Here is a 15,035-nt window from a genome sequence, read left to right as displayed (position 1 = left end):
ACACTTTTTATCTGACCTGCCATGATCCAAACTTATCCGAGTCAGAAACTTGTGTCCTAGAAAAGTGAAAGAGTAAAGAACAGTATTTCCCACAGAGGCAAACTACTACTTTTTAGCAACCACATAACAGAAGGGCATTCTAGTAACTGTCAAGATCGGTCATGTAATAGAGGCAGACCCAAAGAAACTGCTATATAAAAACACCCCAGCACCATGTAACTGTTCAACCAATTTCATCTTCAGTGTGAAGTGTACTACAGCTCTTTGGTGGACATACACACAGAAGACATGAACATTGAAACAAAAAAATCTCATGAAAATCTTATGAAATGAACTATAAATATGATACTGAAACAAAAAGATATTTTATATGTAGTTTAGAAGTAGTTCAATTAAAATCTGCACAAGTGCATCTTTCTTATAATTCCATCACTACTTAATGCAGCTTCAAGTGATTGGGCTTGTTTTTCCTGCCTTTTCTATAAACAATACTAAGGGGGAGGCATCAAGCTACTTTAGAAGATCAAGACCAATCTATTTTCCACGATCAGTATGCCTGCATGAAGAATTAAGCAGTTCCCTTCCAAACGACTAACATCTAAAACTGTAGGCATATAAAGACCTGCAGTTCAACATATGTTTTAACACTTCTCAGTAAAGTTGCCAGCTCCAGCACAGAAAATGAAGCCTGCCTAACAACAGGTATGCTTTTGTCATTGATTCTTCCACAGATCAGTTCAGAGTAATTTCCAGACACCCAATGGTTCACAGAATATAAAAATGAAAAACTGGATGCCTTGCACAGCTACACTAATTTTACTCAAATACATCAATATAACTAGAACAGAGTTTCAAGATACCACTGGAATGTAGACCTCAAAAAGCACCTCTACAAGACTAGACAAACTCAGTTTTCCCATTTACGTTGAAGAGCAAATAAAGGCATCTTGACTTTTTAATTTGTCTAAAAATCCACAGGCTCACCAGAAAGATTTCCTTTATCTCTGTCTAGATGTGTTAACAGAATATTTACATGAATTACTTTATTCCATAAGCATGACTTAAACATAGGTTATTCTTTTGATTACAACTATTTCATTTTAGTCAGTTGCACCCAAAATCAGTAGAAACAACAAAATACATTTTATCTAAAACAATAATTAATTGGTAAAGTGCTTCCCATTCATTTCAAGACTTTGCCCTTGCATCCTACCACCCTAATTTTGCTAATCTGAACGGGGGAAAAAAATCATGGGAAGATCCATTTGTCTTCAGTGCTCTTTGGACTTACCTCTAAAGAGCAAAAGTTTTCAGGAAATGCAGGGTTCTTTCCATTCTCTACAACCCTGTGGTAAAAGGAAACAAGGCATCAAAGTCCTCTATTGCCATGTGTCTGAAATTCTGTTAGAAGGACTCCTTATAGATTTGAGTCATCCTCAACAAAAAAATCAACCTCAGGCCACCAAAAAGGATCCCTGAAAGTGAAGTTACACCATACACTACACTAGAGGATAACCACTTCCACAAAAGGTAACCAATATCTTAGTTACCAGTATCAGGAACTAAGACCAATATCCCTTTTTATACACCTCAACTGAAAACAACAGTAATGCTATTATATTAACCACTTCTCAAGATTTCAGCTTTTAAAACCTGAAGTTGAACAGTTAATTTCACTGGGAGGGAGACTTGAGATTTCATTATAACTTCTCTTCTTTCATTAGACAGAATATTATTCCACTCTCATTTAACATTGATCAATTTTGGTGACTGTCGTTTGGACATTTGTCCACACAGTTCATGACTTATTACATATTCATTAAGTATTTATTTCATCAGTGTGATACAGAACCACGCTATTCATAGCTTAGTGACTTTTTCTTCAGTCCTGTTTTCACTAGCTCTTGGCTGAGATCCTAAAAGCAAGCTGAGAGAAGTCAAGTGACAGAATTTACCACCAAAAAGGACACTGAGAAGCTGATATAAAACAACCAGCCAATGAATCAAAGCAGGGTATGAGGTAAGTGATAATTTTCACTAGCTTGATTCCAAGCCATCCAAAAAAAAACACTCCCGGTGAATTTTCCAAAACCTTAATCTAACGATTTTGGTCACAAAAGCCAACCAAAAACCATCTAATCATAAGAGCTTTTCTATTTTAACCTTTCACAGCTCAAAGACATTCAAAGATGATGAGATTCATCATTAATGCAAGTTAAAGAAGTCTGGACTTCTGTGGAAGAGCTAGAAGTGTTTCTTGCTATTAGAAGATTTAGTAAAAATGAACTAGTAATAGCAATGTAATCACACAATTGCTACAATCGTTATAAATGCTTTCAGAACACAACATTTTTAAATAATTGTTTTCCACTGGGTCTCAAAGCAGCTTTCTAGCCAAAGTGAAAGCATACGTATTTAAATAGTAGTTACTTAGCTTTCAGGAAGCATGATTATACATCTTCACTAGAGTTGAAAGCATTTGGAACTGAACCAAGAATGATGTTGGTACTATGACTACAGTTAGTTTTATCTAGCCATATGGAACAACCACACAATTTCTCATTGTCTTCCCTATCTCTAAAAGAAAAAATGACTGGAATCGACAGTTTGATGATGTCAGCAACAGTATCACTTGAGATGTGAAATGTATCCACTAACCAAAAGTCCAAGCCTCTAATAACCTTTTCTGGGACTTCAGTTAAAATAAGGAAATTTCATTTAAATTGCTTAAAAGTAACTAAATAAATCCTGTTCTAAAAGATAAACTATCAGTTATGCTTTTCTTTTTTTTTAGCAGTAGCATTAAAAGACCAAAAGATTAGACAAGATTCATAGAACAGAGTTTATTGCGCAATGCATTGTGTAGAGAACAGCTTGTTTTCTCCTAAGCTGATGTGTATGCAACTTTTTGCAAACACACTGTGCACCTCATTGTCCACATTCTGCAGCTCAAGGCCAGAACTGCTGAACTGGAAGAGAAGTAAGAAAGTAGGGTAGCTGTAGAAAAGCATGCTGTAACACTTCAGGCACTTACATCTCAACAGCAGATTTTTAGCCAGAGGAAAACCAGGATACTTGGACATCATAAAATGAAAATAGGCTTAGAAAGTTGCTTTAACTGCTATTTAAAAGCCAGACAGTAGATGAAACAAACACTGAACAAGGAAGAGATGATTAAAAAAAAAGTTCAAAACACTAAGACATCAACACATTTGACAAAAAGCTATGGAAAGAATTTCAGTTTAGTCAGTGAAAGAGCAAGTTGTGGTAACAGATATAGCTTCTCTAAAGCTACAAAGTCTTTATACTGTGAATTTTATGTAATGAGATCTCCAGTTTAAAAAAACCACACACCTTAGAGAAATCTGTTTAAGTGTTAAATTCAGGAAATCAAAAAGAATTTATCTTGATATGAATTGAATATGAGTTATACTACAGCAGAAAACCAAACAGGTGGTAATAAACTTGACATAGGAATGACTTTTCGTTAGGAGGTATTAAAACCTAAAGACTAAATGTAAATTTATGAAGTTAGCTCCAATCAGTAAATAAGAAAATCAATATCTGCTGCTTTTACACATCTCTATACCATGTGGATAAAAAGTTACAAGAATGCAAACATCCCCATAGGGCTTTTAAAGGTCCCTGTTCAATAAAAAAAAAATATTTGTAAGTGAATTAACTTGACTCATTCAAGTCTCAAAAGCAGTTCAGCTCTTCATGTGACAATGGCTCAGTAATGTAGGTGAGAGCAACATCTGAAAGGGAAAAAATGCAAGCCATGACAAACAGTCTTCCTGAAAAATGTTACAGTTCTGCATATTTTTCCCTCCCCATGATTCTAAATTACTGACCTGGAAGAAAAAAAAAAAAAAAAAAAGAGAGCCATGAAGTAGCAAAGCTTACACAGGTTTCTTAAGAGTCTTTCTTTAACAATAATTCCAACTATAATTATCTTGCTATAACTATGTTCCTGAAGTAATGCACAGAATACAACTATTTACCCAACTCAGAAGATTTAAGCTACCTACAACGCAGGAAAAAAATGGCCTCCGCTGTGAACTAAAAGATAACTTTTGTTTTTACAAAAAAAAATTTTGTATTTTCAGCTATAGCTGCTCATCTAACAAAGGGAAGATACAAAACAAGAATTTGGGGAAGAATATATATACACAGACTAAGAGAAATCCTTGTTAAAGGAAAACATAGAACTACTTGCTATTGAAAAGTAGTTTGTAAAAGACCGTATCAGAAAGTGAGCATCTGTCAGCTTCCTCTACAGCACAAATAAACTTCAAAATAAGGTAAGATAAAAATACCCTTTCACACTGTTCTACAGCATAATACAACCCATGGAAAAACTGATCAAATTCAAAGGTTTTCAGGAAGACTTAAAATAAGGGAAAACTAAGATGACAACAAAAGCCATTACGCCCTGAAGCATATATAACACTCCATACAAGAAAAGACATTTACCTATTACCAAATTAGAAGCAGGCCACAAGCTACAAGAGACGACCAAGAATACTAATTGTACTCCTGCACAGTAAATTCAAAGTTATCTTCTAAGCAGTGCTTACTATTTAATATACTGTGTTACTATGTCTTATAAAATCTGATTTTAAAATTGTACTGCATATCTTCTGGGCAGAAGAGATAGCAAATTAAATATAAACTGGCAGCTATCAGACATTCTCCTCTACTTTTAAGTAGTTGCACATCACTGTTTTTTATTCCTGACAGTAACATTTTGTAATCATAAGCAACAACTTAGACTGAGACTTCTATTCTCCTAATACAAAACATCTTTAAATGTAATTAATACATGATAATTATTTAAGCTCCCTAAATAATTACAACAGGCAAAACCACTATCCCACTATCAAGTACTGTAACTGTTTTTCTAGTAATACAAATTACTGCCTCTCTAAAATTAATTAAAAGATAAACCTTTGATCTTTATACTGCAGATTTTTCATGACCATTTTGCATGAAGTCTAGCATACAGTATCGTCAGTGTGGCTTTGGATGCATCATTCTCACAACTATAGAGGTTCAGAGCCTCACTTCCTCTCCCCAGATCTTAATTTTGAGGACTAATGCTCCCATGTTCCATCTTTCTCCCAGACCAGAGGCTTACAATGAACCTTGAAGAAGATTAACGTTTTAACCACATTTCTAGCCTCTCTAGTTTATTCTGAATTACTGCTCAATGTGCTTCAAATAGGCATCATGAAAGGCTGTAGAAACACTGCAATAGTCCTTTATAAAGTCTTCACACCCTGGCACATCTCAAGTCAGGTTAGACTATTTACTCATCTTCTATGATACAGAGCTGTTTTCTTAGCATTCAACTCTCAACTCTCAGAAAAGCACCCAAAGCATTTTCACAGCCAAATATAGAGCCCATGATTTTGAAATACTTAAAATACTGGGCAAAGCTAACTGATGATATAAAGGCACATCAGATTTAAGAACATAACTAGCTATTCAGTCTTTTTTTTTTTTCCAGGAAAAAAACTTACTACCATTGTTACCCAGCAGGGAAGAGCTGGAAGAAGTGTAGCACATAGGACAATCTTTTACAAGATCAACGTGCAGGCTAAAACAACAACTCCATTCCACTTAAATAGATGTTTAAACACCTTTAACATTCTAAATCCGCCCTCCTTCAACAATAATAATAGATTCCATCAAGTATGGAAAGATTTCTTTACTTGGGAATCAGTTCAGGATCAATCTCTATGTAAACTTCACAGTCTTACGCTAAATGTTATTGCTCCAGTTGTCCACTAAATGCTGTACTTCACACGGACTTTGAGAGTATTTCTGAAATATGGATTTCCCTGACAGAAGACTTGTCACCAGAACAAGTCATTTAAATATAAATAATTTACAAGCAGAAACACTTGAAAAAACTTACTTGCTCTGTGTAATAATACAGCCTTCAGAATTGAGGGGGAAGAGAAGGTAGCACTAACAATCCTTCTCAAGTACAAATATACATTAAAAAACACTCCTAGAATACAAAAACTTACTCCACAGGAATTAAATCTGTTTATCTATCAATTTATAGTAACTTCACTGGGTCAAAACAAAAGTTGGGAATACCTGCTGTGTTAATTTTTCCCCTTCAGAGATGGGGAAAGCAAAGAGAGAATATCAACAATTAGAAACAAGACACTTATTAACACCACCTTCTCAAGTGAAGTTCAAACATGAATACCAGAACCCCCATTCATGTTAAATCAATTAACATATTAAGCATTTAACAGATACTAGTCTTACTGACTTCTATAAAATCCTTTTAACACCTCATAAAAATCAGTATTTCAGTCTCAGCTGCTGAAAAAACAATCTTCACACTCTTCAAGTACGGAGCACAAATGAAAACCTCCTACTCCTAGATGAATTCACATCTACATCTACTCTTTTCAGTCTGACAGTCATATGATTCACAGATCCCTAATTACTCAAGGTCTTATTTACTAAGTCAGCAATAACTGTCAACAGGTGGTAGAGGGAAGAAGAGTGTTTATTGGACTTGATCCTTGCCTTAAATTAGACAGTATGTCAATGTTAGATTATTCAAGCTAACCTCACTCCTGATAGGCCCAAGGAAGAAAAAAAGCAAAACAAAAGTCTGTGCTATATGCATGACTTAGCACTTTTCTCCCAATTCTGCTGTACAGTATTTAAGAAGTACGTCACTTAAAACACTAAGTGTTCTTTGAGACTGCCTTAACGTTGTTACTGGAACTTGGAAACAATTACCAAGACAACATGCTAAAATCATGAATTACTGTTCAGTCTGTGCTAAGTGCTACACAACCATTAACCCACTCCTAACTCTTGGAAATTTAAATAATTAGAGAAGGAAATTTAATTATTAGAGACAGCAAAAACATTTAATGCATTTAGAACGTAAAATTTGAAAAGGAGACTGAGGACAGCATTTTGTAACACGAAACGCAGTCAGTTCAGCTACTGCGCACGTTGTGTTACATTATAGAGCACGCGGCCACCATTCATACCACATGCACACTTGATATTCTACCACCCTTGTTGCAGGGTAGCCCCCTCCTCAAAGCAATATGAAATAATCAAATAGGATTAGATCATGTTTGCTTTTCAGGCAAGTAGAAGCCAACACTCAATAAGTACACAATAAGAAAAGACCTGAAAGAAATTTTGGGAAAATGAAGCTTAGTTTTACACGTCTAAACAACTGGTGAGAAATTTATAAGAGGAAGCAAGAGATTAGAAAGGTACTTAGAAAATTTGCAATGTAATTCGTTTCAATCTGGGTTAACACTGTTTCTGAACTAACAAACTTTTCTGTCTTCTGGTTGGAATAGACTGAAGTCACTAAAAATAAGGCAGGGAATTGAGGCGCGAGTCCAAAGAAACCAAATTGCTTTCATTTTGTCAATGTTATAAACATATGCATCCATAAAGCCATATTGCATTTTGTTTTTGAAAGAAGCTTTGAAAATGCTACAGAAGCACATTTTAGTACCTACCTTGAAAATTAGGGACAAAGGCTTCAAGGAATAGATCATTAATAGTATACCATTTTCACTGTCTTCTGACAAAACCACTTCAAAATTTACATCAAGTTACCTCTCTGACATAAAAAGGTTATTGTCCTTTTGTGCGCAAGTACACCACAAATTTACTTACCACAGCAAGTTGTGTCCGCGATGCTACCGTATGAAAAACTGCAGGCATCATTAGAGATTCTTCTACTTTCAATTCCATCTCATTCTCCGCTGAAAATGTAGTTTTGGGGATAGCTGGGGGACGCTCACACAAGATCATTTCTTTGTTGAATAGGAAAATTGGGTTGGTGTCCTACACTCAAGAAGAAAGTGAAATCACACGTTTAGTAAAGGTACCATTCAATCACCAATTATTCCATCATATGGGTAATATGTCTTAAGACCATGTCAAAATCCACATGTATAAACCAAGTAGATAAGAAAAATCTCAAATGAAAAAAAAAATCAGCAAACAAGGTATACTACAGAAAAATACTTAAAAATCCTTTACTAAAATAGTTTTTTCTTCCCCTATCACAGCTCAGATGACAAATGCAGTATGGACTTACTGTTCCAGCACTGTAACTACACACTCGTCTGTCTGGTGCCATACACTCTCCTCCATTGACGACCAGTACCTGGTGCTGAATGGCAATCTTGTACTTGGTTTGTATTGCATGTTTCAGATCAGCCACGCTGAAAAAAATGGGGGAGAAGATGACAATAACATGTGTAGCTAATTTCACACATTCCTATAATATAGACAGGCAACTTGTCTGTTTCAAGGCAGCACTTGTCACACTTGCATTCTGCACAATGAAATATTTAAGTCTGTAAAGGCTGCAACATGTTGTGTTCTGGATATTCACCTAACAAGCTATCAGCTAACGGAGTAGAGCCTGTAGAATACTGATACATAATCAGTAATCTTCTTCCAATAAGATCTGATAATGTGCTGAAATACTAGATCAAATCAAGCACTTAGGATACCTGTAAAAGTCATATTATGTTCTTTGAATGTTTACGTTATGATCATACAAATGACTTTATGAAATTCTATAATATAACAAGAATACTCAACACTTCATTAAGCCTAATTTAAACACATTTCCACTTAATCAACTCTGATTGATTTACAGTACATGAAGTGCAGTATAATGCTCAACTTACAGGAAATTCAATCAATGCATACGCAACAAACACATATAAACATTGCAGACATGTTTAATGCAAGAACAGTAGACCAATAAGCCATCCCTACTTTCGTCCTCCATCCTAGCAGCTTCAATTTCAGGTGATGACATCTTTATGACACTGCTTACTTGAACAATTCTAGACTTTATCTCCAAGAAACAAATAATTAAGAATTCATTAATATGATACAGTAACTGACCAAAACTATAATACACTGTGGTGACAACTGTGCAAAAGCACTGAAAGGCTTCAGATTATCAAGTGAATAATCAACGTAAGCATCACTGTTTTCGATATAATTAGCAGGAAGCAAAACAAAGTTACTGCCTATAAGGTACTTGAAAAAAGAGGTATCTATTACCTAAAATAGCTGTGATGACAAAATTAATTCACTACAAAAACCTCAAACACAAGCTCATACTCACTAGCTGTGTTATAAGAACTCACCTATCATTCTCATGTTCATTGGGAAAATTGATTGGCCTGTTCACATACAAGGAGACCCAAAGAACCCAAGAAAAAGGTCTTGCTAAAAAGAGCAAGTTTATACAGTTTTTCAGAATACAAAGTTAAACTACTCAACTGAAATGCCTTGTATTTTGTCTCATCCACCAGTTTATCCTCAAAAAATATCAGACAGAGCAAAAAGTTGGTCCATGCCATGCTATTAGATACCCTGTCTGGCAGTTCAGATGCTGCACCTCACCATGATTTAGGCAATTTTAAGATCTCAATGTACTAGATGACACAAAGAGGTACTGACACATCTGCAAATGACAGAATCGTGCAATAACTTAGGTTGGAAAATACACTTATGATCAAGTCCAACCATCAACCTAAAACTTCCAAGTCCACCTCTAACCCATGTGTGGATGTGGTACTTAAGAACATCTTTTAAATACTTCCAGGGATGGTGACACTTCCCTAGCCAGCCTGTTCCAATACTTAACCACCCTCTCTTGATTTCCAATCTAAAGCTTTCCCGGAGTAACCTGAGGCCATTTAATTGTGTCACCAACCCGAGGCCATTTTAATTGTGTTGCCACCTGAGAAAAGAGTCTCATCCTCCTTGCTGCAACCTCCTTTCAGGTAGTTGTAGAAAGCGATTAGGTCTCCCCTCAGCCTCTTCTTCTCCAGACTGAACAACCCCAGTTCCCCCAGTCACTCCTCATATCTTATTTTCTAGTCCCTTCACAAGCTTCATGACTCAGTAGATCCAAAATGGCTGTGGTATTTTATTTCATCCTCAATAATATCCTCAGTTAGCTTTGCAAGACAGCATGCAAAATCATTCAACGCACACAGTGTTAGGGCTCTTCCAGCCTAAAAGTTTCAAAATTTTGACTCAACAAGTGAATTTGGAAAGTTACATACAGAAATTCAGGAGTATGGAAACAATGGACTCCATTACAAAATCCATGGAAGTCTTTCGATCAGCATTATCTAACACATGTAACAGCATGTACATGAATCACTTGCAACTCATTCACCACTGATCGAATATGAAAACAGCAGGTTAGGTTGGCTCTTGCTAGCTCCAGTGCACATGGGCTATGATGATGTTATACAAGATTTATTGTATTAGATCAGCATTCTACATGAGAACAAGGGTAGATGTTACAATACACTTAGTATATCTAGGTCTCTCTAAAGCATCATTAAGGTTGCAAGATGTATTTAATTTGTGGTGAAACAAGAAGTTGTGAAGTCGCTGGGATTTAACTGGGAACCTAAAACACTGCTCACATTTCAAGTAGTTCACAGTCTGTAAGTTTGTTTGATAGGAAGAATGCTGTAAGATATGTTAGAGCCTTATAACATATGACAGAACCAAGTTTTTCCCATCCTGGACATAAGACAAAAAATTATATTCCAGTTCTTCAGCATCTAGAACACATTTTCCTAAGGATGCAAGTAGAAAAAGCAATCCACAGAACTTATTTTATGATGTCAATAAGCAAAAATCAAAAATGCTGTTCAGTAAAAGATCACAGAACACCAGAAGTAAATCTGACGTTTTTTCCAAAACGCAATCCCAAGTATAACACCAGACTGCACTAAGATCAAGTAAATAACACCTACACCCTATGTCACTGCTGCAGAAAGTAACCTCCCTGCTCTTTCATGGGATCTCAGGAGCACAACCACCTGCAAGGCATTGAAAATGCTAATAAAAAACATCCCCAATTCACTGAAATACATGAAAACCTAGGGGGAAACTATGTGGACATACACAACAAACAGTTGAATATCAACGTTCAAGAACTCATTAAAAAACATAGCATATACCACTTATTTATTAAGGAAATAAAACGGGATGAATTTACTTTCTTACTTTTGTACAGCAAGTTCTGTGTCAAAGGTTAGGGTAGTTCCAGTGTTGACCAGAAATACATATAGCTTCATGATGATTTATTTAAGTCTCCGAAGTTTATAACTTCCACTGTTAAAATCATCTAGAAACTGAAAAGAAAAAAGATTAAAGTGTTAGTTTCACATATGAGTTATGAAAAAGCACGTACATGCTTTTTGAAAGAAATACTTTCAGACATATAGTGGGTTAACACATCAGCTTTCATATTCCGCAGTTCTTTAGCTGATACTACACATACAGATGCTTCTCTTACGAGAAACATGGGCACAGGAGGCTTTCTCATATGCGAATGGGCTAGAACACATTTCTAGCCCATACAGAACACATACTATTTCCATAGTATACACTGGGGAAAGACAGGAAGGAGAGGTGAAGACAACTTTCAGTTGCAGAGGCCATCATCTCAGATGATTACCTGGCTTTTCTCAGATACGAAATACATTTTTAAATCCCCAGATACAGTCATTTCCAGTTATCTTTTCTACATTTTACAAATAGCAGCATGGTCTACGTTGTAAGCATTCATTCCCCAACCTACAACTCCCTACAAAGCTTACTTATCCCTATGCATAATTTTTTCCTCTCAGATATATAGAAACAATATCAAACAAAAAATTGCTGAAACTAGTTTTTAAAAACTATTAGGTAATTACAGACATAAAAAAAACCCTACAGGTTTTCATTTGTTTTCAGTAGCTAAATCTGTAGCTACCTTCTTAGTCACTACTAGCCACTATGGAGTGATCAAAGAAACATCGGACATTTTCAGTCATGTACCCTACAAGTTTCTGGATTAATGACTATAAGCACGCACATGTTTTTCCAGAGTACATAATAGAAGAAAAACATTTAATTGCTTTGCAAGACATTCTGAGATCTAATCTGATATTCTACCCCTGAAATACTCCATCCTTCCAGGCCTTTTTCACTACACTAACAGAGTGGCTGCAAAAGCACACTGTCACTGCAGCCACTAATGCAATGCATTTTTATTTTTATTTTTTTTTATTTTGATGTGGAAAGAGCAATGAAAAGTTAAACCGGGGATGCTTTAGCCTCAGCAATACCCCTACATCATTATTAGAATGACTTTTTTGATTAAATTACTTCACAGGAAGAGTAAGTCATCCTTCTTTCCCTGAAATAAGAGGAAAACGCACAAGATCTGCACAGCTACTTGCATTATTTTAAAATGAGTTTTAAATTGCATTTATCTTTGTCTACACAGGCAAAAAACCTGACAGACCACAAAGAAAAATAACAAAACTGTTAAAGCGTGTGAGGGGTCAGAAGGTAGTTCTACCAGAAGAACAATTCCAGAAAGTCATAACAGCTTTTTTTTCAAGAATGGTTTTCTGCACACTTTCCAAGTATGAACATAAACTAGTCAAGAGGTGCATTTTAACAACAAGGCTTAGAAAGAGAACTGTCAAAAAAAAAAAAAGCCTCAGTAAAGAATATACTCTATAAAGACACATGCTAGACATATAAAAACTCTTGAATCTCAAGAACATATTAGCAGTAATTCATTATAATTCTATAGCTTAGGCCAGAGAATTTAAATCAGTCTCACAAGCACAGAGTGAGTTCATCTGGTAAATGGTATTATTTGTGACCATGGTCCACATAAAATTAGAAATAGACATGTTAAATACAACGTTTAAAACAAGTACCACAGAGCACATAAAAGCTGCTGTTCTTGTCTTTCTCACCTAAACAGAGTAAAATACTTGTCTAGTATCTAGTTTTTACAGAAACATTACTTTGCAAGCCTGAGTGGTATTTAATAGACAATTTGTCTTGAAACCTCATTTATTCATGTACAGAAAGTGAAATTTTAATTGATACACCCTATCTTTAACACTGTGGCTAACCATTTAAAGGTTCTAAAGAAAAAACAGCATCAAGATCAAAAATATTTATGACAGCATCCGCCACGCACGCAACAGTCTCAAACTTTTCAACTTCAAGCAAAGAAAGAATTACCTTCAGGCACTATACAAAGCTATCACCTTCTTCAAATACACAGGGAGAATAGACGCCTGCTCGCTTTACTTGATTTTGGCAACAGAGTAGCATGACTATTCAAAACCAGAGAAGATCTGTAAAGAAAAGATACAGAACGTAATTACTAGCACCATGAAAACATCAGGATTTTATGGTTATCGCAGTGTTTAACACTGAAGCCAATGTATATGCCAATACTAGAAAGAATTATGTAGTGTTGTGTTGTTTTTTTTTTTTTGTTTTGTTTTGTTTTTTTTAAACATTGACATCAAGTTGTAAGTCTACACAAAGCTATTACACACCTTGGTACTTTCCCCATTAGTTCAATTTAAAATCATCGCAACATTTTTCAGTATTTACAAGGAGGTAGAGCTGGTTCACTAAAAAGAATTGCTTGCATTTCCATTAACTAAAAGCATGTTTTTTTTTTGTTTTGTTTTTGTTTTTTTTATAACTGGTGCAAAATGCTGATACGATGCTAAGAGCAACGTAAGTCAGAATGTCGTGCAATTGATCTAAGAAAACCCAGAGTAAAAAGGCATTTCCCTAAACTGAAGATGTTACCAGATCCAGCTGCTCATCACTGGCATCTCTGCCAGGGGTTTCCTCTCCCCGAAACACTGTTAGTAATACAACAATCAAAGTGAGCCAGATCAGCAAAAGTGGTCTTTTAAAGCCAGTTTAGTTCGTTTTAACTGCTATCAGTTAGGTAGCATGCTGAAGGAGAAGGAGCCCTTGGCAAGGAGGCGGTGACAAGCAACTGGGCTCAGTAACCCGTTCAGCTCAACTGGTGCAACAGCAGTCAGGAAAGTGCACAATCAAACTGAAACAAACATTATTTCTGCCACGTTAATACCCTAGCAAGCTCTCTGAGAAGATGATCAGGCACTATAAAGGGTGATAATCCACTACTAAAAATAGGATTGCTGAAGCCCCAAAACCATTAGAACATGTAACTTGTTTTACGCAACTCATGCCTCTAACAGTAAATTGGAAACAAACTCTCTTCATCCTAAATTTGTAAACATTGTGATCGAGGGGAAGATTACACAACTGCATTTTACGTGCATGGAACAGATGGCAGTTTGTCAGGCAGGTCATTATTTGAGCTTTTATCTTCCTCCATTCCTGCACACTCCCTCTTTCCTCCCATTCAAAGGCATACACATCACAGAGTCAGAAGTAAAGGTGCAAGAAGATGAAAAAAAGCAATGTGCTGAAGTATCACCATTGGGAAAAGTACTAACTGAGGCATCCTCCTTTGGCTATCAGCTGTTGTACTCAAGCAAAATAAATTCAGGAATACTTGTTTTAGACTGAAGTAATGGGTGTTACCACAAGTCATAAGAAACTACTTCTACCACAAAGAAGGACCCCAGTACTATAATCTTTATCCTAATTCCTTTGTGACCATTCAGAAGACAGAAACCAAGTATTGTTTCTTCCACCCAACACTTCAACAGACAAGCTAACAAACAACCCTGAGGGAACAGAATTATGCTCAGACAAGCAGGACAAATCTGTATGTTCACACTGTTAGGTTACTATTTAAAGGAAAAAAAAAGTAGAGTTTACCCACTCCCAAGGTTGCCACAAAATTCAGTGAGTACTTCCACGAATAGAGGAGTCATGTGAGGCAAGGTTTTAGAAAATATATCCTTTGAATGTTGAGTTTCCTTGCAATATTTCCCTAAGGAATAACAAAGGTAGGTTGCGGCCCTCCCTTCAGCAGAAGGGCATCAGCTGAAGACAAGACACCAAGAGTCTCCCCAGCTGCCTCTTTTCACAACACTTGAAGAAACTTAACACTGAGAGCTCTCACTACTCTTGCATCTCTGGATAATGCCTGCCTGAGTTTGCCCAACAATGTCCAAGATTAGTTAAAGGGTGACGAAATTCAGTCACAGGTGCCTAAATCT

At 36.0% G+C, this 15,035-nt stretch overlaps 1 protein-coding gene across 4 annotated transcripts in view; it reads right to left on the bottom strand.

The window, feature by feature from the left end:
- The window catches only part of RB1CC1 (RB1 inducible coiled-coil 1), a 117,266-nt gene that overhangs the window by 48,983 nt on the left and 53,248 nt on the right, over positions 1-15,035 (bottom strand). For all 4 annotated transcript variants that reach the window (XM_032180790.1, XM_032180793.1, XM_032180791.1 and 1 more), the window contains exons 2-5: positions 13,096-13,211; positions 11,071-11,198; positions 8,111-8,237; positions 7,684-7,854 (exon numbers count right to left, since the gene is read on the bottom strand). In XM_032180790.1, the coding sequence (XP_032036681.1) occupies positions 7,684-7,854; positions 8,111-8,237; positions 11,071-11,141 (369 nt within the window). In that variant the 5' untranslated portion in view covers positions 11,142-11,198; positions 13,096-13,211. The remainder of the gene's footprint in view (positions 1-7,683; positions 7,855-8,110; positions 8,238-11,070; positions 11,199-13,095; positions 13,212-15,035) is intronic.

Source organism: Aythya fuligula, chromosome 2 (assembly GCF_009819795.1).
Source record: "Aythya fuligula isolate bAytFul2 chromosome 2, bAytFul2.pri, whole genome shotgun sequence".
NCBI lineage: Eukaryota > Metazoa > Chordata > Aves > Anseriformes > Anatidae > Aythya > Aythya fuligula.
This window is presented reverse-complemented; position numbering and strand designations above follow the sequence as displayed.